We start from the raw sequence: 9,770 nt of genomic DNA, 5'->3' as shown, positions 1-9,770 counted from the left end.
AGAAGGAGAGGGGAGAAATAAAAATGATTAATTGGGCGGATGTAAAAAAGGTAGAGAAAAAGAAAGAAAAAGAAAAAGAAATGGCAAGAAAATAAGGAATGGGTGGAGGGGAATAAAAAATAAGAAAACAAAAATAAAAATTGTGGCATGTAGGTAGGTGGGAAAACTAAAACCATGGGCCCAGTTGGGATTATATTTATGGTAGAATTTTTTTTTTTTTTTTAAAGAGAGAATTTCAACCTATAGTGTCTGCTCTTGATGTTAGCTCTTTATTATCAAACTAAGAGACCAATCGATGTTCGGTGTATGCGAGAATTAAACCCCCAATCTCTTATTTAATCATTAGAGATTTTACCGATTAAACTAACTAAAACCCCACTATGATAGAGATATAAGTGAAAAAAAAAATGTAATTTGGTCCATCATTACTAAAACGATAATATAATTCTAGTATAATATATTTTTATTTTACTATATATTAGCTTAATAATTAGAGTTTCATAATAATTTTTACTATATATTAGCTTACTAATTAGAGTTTCATAATAATTTTTCTTTTATACTACAGCCCCCTAATTTGGAATCTGGCTCCGTCGTACATTTTAATTTCAAATTCTACCAAGTACAGCTCAATAGTTTCATTGGAGAGAATCAATCATGTCAAGAAAAAAAACATTATGTCACTACTAGTCATATTGGACCTCAATCTCATCTAGCGATGGCATAGATGGTTGAAGCAATGCAGAGCCACTTTTTGAGCCCAAATTGATATCCATGGTTGTTGTGGAAGTAGAAGTAGAAGAGAACGATACCTATTCTCCACTAGGTCGATTTCTTGGCAAATTCATTAAGGGCTCGTTTGGGTTCATAAGCGATGCCATAGATGATTGAAGCAATGCAGAGCCATCAGTGGCTGTTGTGGAAGTAGAAGAATTGGAAGAGAAAAATACATATACTCCACTAGGTCGATTTCCTAGCGAATTCATTGAGGGCTCATTTGAGTTCATAAGCGATGCCATAGATGATTGAAGCAATGCAGAGCTATCAGTGGTTGTTGGGGAAGTAGAAGAATTACAAGGGAAAACTACATATACTCCACTTGGTCGATTTCCTGGCAAATTCATTAGGGGCTCGTTTGGGTCCATAAGAATATTCACCAATTTTCTCATCTTGGGCCGGAACATTGAATCTGGGTGCAAACATGCAAGCCCTACAATCAATGTCCTCTTCACTTGCTCCTCGTCAAATTTGCCTTGGAGCATTTGGTCCACACACTCGAGCAATCTATTTTCCCCGTATAAATTCCATACATAGTCTACTAGATCATGTTCATCCATGATATCCTTTGATCTTTTCCCACACACAACTTCAAGTACTACCATGCCAAAGCTATACACATCAGATTCTGGGGTAGCCTTTCCTATGAAGCCTATTTCTGGTGCCAAATATCCTCGAGTCCCAGCTAGCAAAGTTGTAACAGAGGCATCATTTTGGAGAATTCTTGCAAGACCAAAATCACCAAGATGAGCATTAAAATCAGAGTCTAACATTACATTGTTGGGCTTAATGTCTCGATGAACCACAGGGTTACCACATTCTTCGTGCAGGTACAGTAATGCCGAGGCCAAACCTGTCAATATTTTGTACCTAGTTTCCCAGTCAAGAAACTCCTTTCCTATGAAACGGTCTAGGCTACCATTTGACATAAATTCATACACTAGGAGTAGATTCTCTCCCTCATGGCACCAACCTTGTAGTTGCACAATATTTTTGTGCCGCATGCTTCCTATGGTACATATTTCTGCCATATACTCTCTTTCACCTTTAGTTTGAAGAGTAAAATAAACAAGTGTAAGCACAAAAAATAATCCTGACAAATTAAGGAATTAATTCGGATATAATTATAGGAACTACATGAGTATTTTGTTGTTTCAAAATAAATATGATGTACTCACGGTTTTTTATTTTGTCAAGATCCTCAAATGGAGAGAGTCCATTTTATTGTTAAAGATTTTATTTCATATATTACTTCAAATTAGTAATATTTAATATATCAATTTCAAATGGATCAATCTAAACCGTGAAGAATATTATCAAGAAACAATGCAATAGAATTAGAACAAAGTAACAAACCTTGTTTTGAGGTTGCCGAAATCTTCTTGACAGCTATGACTTTTGGAGGAACCGAGATAATACCCCTGTAAACACATCCAAATCCACCCTTGCCCAACAAGTTTTCCTCGCTGAAGTTGCAAGTAGCTTTTGAAAGCTGCTTGTACGTAAACATCTCAGGGACATTTGCTGCATTCCTAGATTGAGTTTCTGTATCTAGATCTCTCTGATTTTTCTTCCTTAGCTTTCTTAAAACAGATGGAAGAAACATGCAAGTCACTATAACCAACAAAACCATGAAACATGTTGTAACACTAACCAATACGGTCTTCTTGATTTTGTGGTCCTTTTCATGCCCATTGTGGATGGAAGAGAAAGGCAATGGCACTGATGTGAAAACCCAATCAATGACCCTATGGCTTTCTGAAACAAGCCCCGTAGAAGCCGTAAAGCCCACGAAAACGGAGCTTGGAACTGTGTCAGACATGACTATTGATTGTTCGAGAACGGTCACTAATGGTTTCCCAGAATATCCAACTGAAATTTGAAGCATGTTTTTCCAACCATCATAGTCAATTTTGACCTTGATATCTCTTCCACTTTTGAGCTCAATGCCAGTGTAGTCAAGACTCTTTGCTGCGATCGGATTTATCATGCTTCTTGTGTCAATACCAATATGGTTTCCGTCTAAATCATATTCATTCTTGAAGGTGTCAAGCTCCACAGCTAATTGCCGAACAACACCTACATTTCCATTTTATTTGACACTTTAAAATATATTTCAAATGCTTTTTCCTAACAAATTAAACTAATCAATTGGCTCAGTTCCTTGTGATCCAAACCCCCAAGTTCGTTGACTCTAGGCAGCTAGTATATGCTTATATTCCCGAGTCTATAATGAAGACAAGAATTGGTTTGTGTTTTTCATCCATAGTGTTAAAGTTGTTGTGTGATTGTATGTGATAATTAAATGATGAGAGGAATCATAAAAGATAAAGCACACACAAATTTTTATGTGATTCGGCCTCAGTGGTGACTCTAGAAATATTTTTTAAAGTGATCACTAAGAAACTTAAATTATTCAAAATCTAATTGAAAGTTCGGATTTGTGTGAAAGTACAAGAGCTTGTTTAGACCCCCAATTAAAATTATGGCTAGATTTCTTTTACTCTAACTTATCTAAGTGCGGAATAAGAGTAAATGAAATGCAAAAACTAATAACTATTCTAGTGCATAATCATGAACAACAAATAATAAAAATAAAGCACAAGAGTAAGGGAAAAGAGATGCAACCACAAGATAATACCAAGATGTGTTATCAAAGTGGAAACCAAAGAACTCAGCAAAAAATCTCTCTGCGACCCTCCAAGTTGAAATCGATCCACTAGAGAATAAAATTGGAGTACACGAGTAACAAAAGACCCTCCAAGCCTAGTCTACTTAATGTACTTGAGCCCTCCAAGTTCTTGCTACCAACGAACTTCTCGAAGTCATGTCTTTTCTAGTTTTCCGGACCGCAATACACCCGATTGCATCTGCCAAGCCTTACCGGCTTCTTTTGGCAAATCTCCAAATCTTCCTAAGTTCCAAAACACTCTCTACACTCTGAATAGGTGTGGGTCATGTTTGGATACAAATCTCCTCTTAAGGCATAACAATGAAAGAGGGAAGGAGAAGAGACTACAATGATTTTTCACTAAGAATGAGTAGCTCTCTCACTAAAAGATGGGTGTTTTGTGTTGTAGAAAACCTATCTAGGGTTTTTCTTCATGAATAGTCTCTCATACTTTTATGGGTAATAAGGGTATATATAGTATAAGTGAAGAATAAGAAAGTCAAACTTAAAATCCTCTAGGCAGAACGTTTTGCAAGTATTTCGCGGGAAAGTCTTACCCGCAAGACAGTCGCAAAATCGATAGCCTAGCATGACTCTTCAGCTTCTAGCATGTGCTTCTCACATACCCTTTTCGCGGAATACTCTTCTCGCGAGTTAGTCACGAAATTGCACTATTCTTCATTTCATACTCAATTCTTCACCAACTTAATACTAAACTTAATACATTAAAATCGCACAAAATACAAACAACAAAATTAGAGCAATTACAACGCTTTTTGTCATGGAATAAAGTTAACATAAAATATAGTTGTAAATCACAACTTTACACTAATAAAAAAAAAAAAATCAATATCACAAAAAAAAAAAAGGCAAATAAATGAAGTATTACAATTTCTTTCTACTAACAAAGAGAAAGAAAAAATGGTCTTGAAAGGAGATAAAGTGGAAACTGAGAATGATGAGATGAGTGTAATAAAGTTAGAGATATTCTAAAATGATAATATAGAAGCGAAAAATGTAGAGAGAGAGAGAGAGAGAGAGAGAGAGAGATGGATGATTTTTGTTACAACTGCAAACTGAGTCACTAAGAAGAGAAAAGTTATTGTGATTGCAAAGTCAAAAAGAGCATAACTACCGGCACCGCCAAGAAGAACTCACTACCATAGTATTTCTCTTAATACCATTTTTTAAGGGTGAAAAAAAGGAGGAAATTATGGATTATTTTTCTGTAATGGGTTGAATGAGTTACAAATTTGAATGATTCAAAATTTTTACTTTCATGTTTTTAAATAGGCTTAGTGTTGAATAATTTGTTCACCTCTTGTTGTTTGGTCTAGTTATATTTTTGTTGTTATTGGGGCTAATTTTTATTATTGTTATTTAAGGCCCTTTTTTTAAGGGGTTAAGGATTATGTTTGGGGGACCAAAATTATTTTTGGAGTAATACTACTTTTACAACATATTCACAAGAAATCTTATGCAAGAAGTTTTTATTGATAGATAAAAAAATTATGTCACTATTGGGTCCAAATTGGAATCAGTAACATCTTACCACATGTCAAGGTGTTTTGGATGTAACATTATTGTGAAATTATTGTGAAAATGATTGAAAATGTTTCGGATGTACCATTATTCTTATTTTTGTTGAATTCAAATTTTTGTAATTCTTAAGTTAAAGTATTCAACATTTTTATTGGAATGGCCAAAATAGGTTAGTTTAGTGTGTGTGTGTGTGTGAGTTGAGTTCAATCTACACCTGATGTGACTTTAAACAATATTATATCACTCAATATTTTTTAATTTGATGAAAATTTTAACAAATTCACCATTAGATTACATTATATTCATATATTCTCCATATTTGCAAAATTTTAAGGTGATTAAAGATTAATAGCAATTTCATCGATCAATTATTTAAATTCAAGTTTTTGAAGTTTAAAATAATGCATAAAAGATGAGTGTATAGATCTTGTTAGGCTCTAAAGACTTAGGATTTTATGTATTTAGAACTCTAATGTGTAATGTTAGCAAACCATGATCAAAACAATATGTTTAGTCTTGTTTAGACTTGCTCAAAGTTGTGTCTTTTATGTAAAGTTGGAATCAAGTGGCTGCAGAAGTGTTAGTGACTTTTGGCCTGGTTCGATCGATCAGAAATTAGACTCAATCGATCGAAAGTCACTTATCAGCAAAATCAACAAACGTAAAAAGGCCATAACTTATTCGTTTGAAGCCCAAATTGCGAGCCGTTTTTTCCAGTATTTAAAGGACATCATAAGCTAACCCTAGGTAGGGGTTTTCAGAGCTTTTTAGAGGGATTAGAGTGCCTCTTGTGCCTCTTTGGTATTTTTAGGGTTTTGTACCTAAACCTTTCTAATGTTGTTGCTCATATTGCTGTTTTGTGTAAATCTCTTGTGAGATCTTTGAGGAGTTTTCCTTTACACAAAACTTAGGGTTTTCCTTTGAGGAGTTTTCCTTGATGATCATTCAGTTGCAGATTCAAGAACTTAAAGATACACAAGCGGGGGTGCTTGTACTTGATTAAAGAGTCCAAGAAAGAAGGAGTCTGTGGATTCGGAGCTTGCACGTGGTCGTGTTAGTAAGTTCTACTGGTTGGTAGCATTAGGAAGTCAAGCGGGGAGCTTGTAAGTCCTTTTGTATGAACTTCGATTCTTTCGCATAATGGATTCAGGTTTACCTTGAGAATTGCTAGGTCAAATCCTCCCCAGGTTTTTACTGTGTGGTTTCCTAGGTCATCATATCATTGTGTCTTTTATATTTCCGCTACTTTATATTCTTGATATAATTGTTTGATTGTTTTAATCTAGAATTGCATAATTTGACTAAATAACAACTTGGCTAATTAACTAGGTTAATCCAATTGTTGTTTTAAGGGGTCTAAATAATAAATAGATCTAATGGTAAATAACATCCAATTGGCATGAATGTTAAGAACGTATAGAACATGTAATTCAACAGTGAGTTTTTCAAAATATGAATTCTATAACAAGTTATTAGGTAGTGTAATATTACTTAAAGTTACACCAGGTGTTACTTGAACCCTGCATTTTATATATATACACACACACACACACAAAAGTTTTTGCAAGTTAGGAGACCACTCTAAATAAAAAGTGGAGCCACCACTATACAACCTAACGGCTTACATCCACAATGAAAAGACTTTTGATGAATACATATTGATATTAAGTACTTGTGTTACAATAAAGTCAATGTAGGTTTTATATATTAGAGAATGATTGACTAAACCTAAGCTAACCATGGAGTAACCAAAGATTAATATGCTTGCTCTACAAGTATATGGGCCTATAATTGGTTTGGGCCATAATATATCTAACATCCCTTCAAATTAAAGGTGAAAACTTGAGTTTGGAAGGCCTTGAATGTATAGCTTGGTGTGGCACCTTTGCTACTCAACTGACATGACAAGACCTTATGTCACTAACATGACATTGATGATGTAGAAGTAAGCCTGTTCAAATTTTGCCCGCAGCCAACAAACTTGGCCTGAACTGATTCGAACCGCACCCTACAGAGCTCCACCGGAGGTGTATGGTGTAGTGGTTGAAGGCGATTTTCAAGTACTAACAATGGTCGGTGAGGTGAGTGGTTGTGGATTTTGCATTTCGATGAGTAATTGAACCGACTACCACATATATATATATATATATATATATAAAATTTAACATATACATATATGATTTATAATCAAGTTTCAGTTTTAAGAAATTTCCAGAGAGAGAGAGTACCTATGCAGTGTGATTGAGAGAAGAGACGTGAAAATAAAAACTCTGAAAGGGAGAGTGAGAGAGGCATGAAAGGTGAAGAAGAAGAAGAGGAGAAAATATAGTTAAATTAAGTGAGTTATAAAATGACATAGTTTCATTATTATTATTATTATTATTATTATTATTAATTTGATACAAAACAGTGTCAGTTTGGACATAATATTAATTTTAGTTTAAACTTCAAAATGACGTCATTTTGGTTGGAATCTAGGTTAAATTCTGAAATTTATGTTTTAGATCAATTAATTTCTCCCTCTTCTGTCATTCGCCTCTTTCTCTCTCTCTCTCTCTCTGACACCGCTGTTTGCATCTTGATTCCACAGTTTTCTAAGTTTCACTCTCTCCTCTCTGCTCTCTATCATGGTTATTATCTAGAAAATTTTAGAGAATGTTTTGAAGCTCACTTGCCAATACCTGGCTACTATGCTTTCTACCGGGTATGTGGAGTTATATAATGCTCAAGACCTAGGCTATTTATCTTCTCCTTTTGCTATGGTTTCTAGAAAATTTCAAATTTGTTTGAAAATTTTATCTTCTCCTTTTACTATTTGAGTTTTTATTTTTTATTTTCTATTTATATATATACATACATACATATATATATATATATATATATATATATATATATATTTCTGTGTGGTGTTTTGATGATTCTGATGTAATTTGTTTTGTTTTTTGTTTTTGTTTGTTTGTTTGTTTTTTTTTTTTTTTTGGCACCAAACTAACCGCACTGCACTACTATGGTGAACCGAACCTTGTGCAGACGTAGGTGTGCTACAAAAATTCCCCCCACCGTACCATGTAAGGCCTATGTTGAAGGTCATGAATGTATAGCTTGGTGTGGCATCTATGCTACTTGACTAAAATTGCAAGATCTTGTATCGTTGACATGACACTGATAACAAAACTGACATCTAGTTGGCATGGTGCCTTAGTTGGCATAGTAGAAATGTTAAAGCAAATAGGACCTTGTGTTAGGTTACTAAAAGACAATTTATATATGGGAACCCAGTAACACACTAAATAGCATGGGCTCAGGCTCTGAAAGTACACAAGCATAGAATTGGTTTGGCCTACTTGATCCATAATATGTCTACACCCCTCAAACTAAAGGTAAAAACTTAAGTTTGGAAGGCCTTGAATGTTTAACTTGGTGTGGCACCTCTGCTACTTGACTAACATATGGAAGATCTTGTATCACTAACATGACACTAATGACGTAGAAGGTCTTGAATGGATAGCTTGGTGTGGCACCTATGCTATATGTGGGAACCCTGTAACACACAAATTAGCATAGGCTTATACTTTACAAGTACATGGGCCTACAATTGGTTTGAGCTACTTGGGTCATGATATGTCTAACACCCCTTCAAACTAAAGGTAAAAACTTGAGTTTGGAAGGCCTTGAATGTATAACTTGGTGTGGCACCTCTGTTGCTCAACTAACATGGCAAGATCTTGTGTCACTAACATGAAACTGATGATGTAGAAGGTCTTGAATGTATAGCTTGGTATGACACCTATGCTAATGAAACTGACATCTGTTGGTGTGGTACCTTAGTTGGCATAGCAGAATGTTGAGGCAGATAAGATCTTGTGCCAATACCTTGCATAGAATTACATTACTAAAATGACAAAATATATGTGGGAACCTAGTAACACACCAAATAGAATTGTGTTTGTTTCGTGTTTTTGTTTTTTTTTTTTTTTTAACCCACCCATGTATGAACTATGAAGGCCAACCAAAGAACGCATTGCGAACTCCCTAAATATGTAGCCATGACTCCACCCCATGTGCTTAAGAATAGCCATAAATCTTGCAAGTTTGTACCAAGTGGACAAACTTGGGCCAATGAGCCCAGTGTGGACTAAGAATAGCCATATATGTTAAATTTTAAAATTTAAGAGTGCATTTGGTAGAGTGGATTTTAAGGAGGAAGGAGAGAGAGAGAGAGAGAGAGAGAGAGAGGAGGAGAAACATTTTGGAGGGCATTTGGTTGGGAGGGGGAAAGGGAAAAGAGATGGTGGAGCCCGAGTGTTTTCTCTCCAGGCCCACCAAAAGTTTTTTCCAAAGTGGAGAGAAAACTGGGGGGGGGGGGGAATGTCCATGTGCACTTGCACATGGGTTGATTCCACATCAATTTTTTTTTTTTTTTATTTTATTTTGTCCACTTGCACATACACAAATTTTTTACTAAAAAATGTGTTACTTTTTCGTTTTATTTAATGAGGACATAATTGTAAATTTATATCAACTACATTTTCCATCCTCTTATTTTCTTAACCAAACAAATAAGTTTTCTATCTCTTCACTATTACATCGCCCAACCAAATGCAAATGAGAGAAAACAAAATCTTTTCTATCCTCCCACTTTTATATCCCTCCTCATTTATATCTTCCCACTTTCCACTCCTCTAACTAAATGGGCTTAAAGGAAGCCAATTGGGCTGTTTGACTTTTAGACTCTTGAGCATGTGTCTTGTTGATAAGATTACAGAACTGAACATCCAAT

General features: G+C 35.0%; 1 protein-coding gene across 1 annotated transcript in view; it reads right to left on the bottom strand.

The window, feature by feature from the left end:
- Window positions 1-573: 573 nt before the first annotated feature.
- Window positions 574-9,770, bottom strand: part of LOC112033314 (L-type lectin-domain containing receptor kinase IX.1) — a 20,125-nt gene continuing 10,928 nt past the window's right edge. The window contains exons 2-3 of the mRNA XM_065762053.1: window positions 2,134-2,856; window positions 574-1,822 (exon numbers count right to left, since the gene is read on the bottom strand). Coding sequence (XP_065618125.1) covers window positions 813-1,822; window positions 2,134-2,856 — 1,733 coding nt within the window. The 3' untranslated portion in view covers window positions 574-812. The remainder of the gene's footprint in view (window positions 1,823-2,133; window positions 2,857-9,770) is intronic.

Source organism: Quercus suber, unplaced genomic scaffold, assembly GCF_002906115.3.
Source record: "Quercus suber isolate HL8 unplaced genomic scaffold, Cork oak 2.0 scaffold_440, whole genome shotgun sequence".
Lineage (NCBI taxonomy): Eukaryota > Viridiplantae > Streptophyta > Magnoliopsida > Fagales > Fagaceae > Quercus > Quercus suber.
Note: the sequence above shows the minus strand (reverse complement) of the source record. Positions and strands in the feature narration are given on the sequence as shown.